The sequence below is a fragment of the Fulmarus glacialis genome, unplaced genomic scaffold, assembly GCF_000690835.1.
Source record: "Fulmarus glacialis isolate BGI_N327 unplaced genomic scaffold, ASM69083v1 scaffold25193, whole genome shotgun sequence".
NCBI classification, from domain to species: Eukaryota; Metazoa; Chordata; class Aves; order Procellariiformes; family Procellariidae; genus Fulmarus; species Fulmarus glacialis.
Window position 1 is genome coordinate 1 of NW_009202689.1, and position 652 is coordinate 652.

Sequence of the window (652 nt, forward strand, 5' to 3'; positions counted from 1 at the left end):
GCAGGTGGCAGGGCGGAACACGCGTGAGGGAACGGGCTCAGAGACCCCGGGTGCCGGCGGCGCCGGTTTCCCTCCCTGTCCGTAAACCGACCTGCCTGGCCATGGCCTCGGGCTCCGGAGACGGAAACTCGACGCTGAAGAGATGCCTCGGTGTGCTCAGAGACGCGAGGAACGACAGCGAGCAGTTCGCAGCCCTGCTCCTGGTAAGGGCCCGCGCGGGCGCCGTCGCCTCAGGAACGGGCAGGGGGAAGGCGAAACCCGCCGCTGGAAACGAGAGTGCTTCGGGGCGAGGTGCTTCAACGCCGTGGTGTTCCCCTCAGCAAAGTGGAGGGAGCCTGGCCTTGGCTTGGGTGTGCTGAGGGTTTGTCAGCGTTGCCGCACTCTTGAAGCACTCTGGGTTAGCACTTAGACCAAGGGCCCAGCTCTGTGGGTACTAATGAAAGTTCTTTAGGCTCCTTCTTTGCCTGTTCAATCCTGTAAATTTAGCAAAGCCTCTTGCTATGCTGTGCACTCACCCCTGGTTTGCCTTACAGGTGACCAAAGCGGTCAGAGCTGGAGAAGTAGATGCTAAGACCCGTCGCCAGATCTTTGATGCGATTGGATTCACGTTTCCGAATCGCCTGCTTACCTCCAGGCAGCCACCGGCAGGGCG

The 652-nt window shown here is 61.0% G+C and overlaps 1 protein-coding gene across 1 annotated transcript in view; it reads left to right on the plus strand.

Annotated features, from left to right (window-relative positions):
- Positions 1-101: 101 nt before the first annotated feature.
- NCDN (neurochondrin) overlaps positions 102-652 on the plus strand; it is a gene marked incomplete at its 3' end in the record, with an annotated part of 3,381 nt that continues 2,830 nt past the window's right edge. Inside the window, 2 exon segments of the mRNA XM_009574386.1 lie at positions 102-203; positions 534-650. Of these exon segments, the coding sequence (XP_009572681.1) occupies positions 102-203; positions 534-650 (219 nt within the window).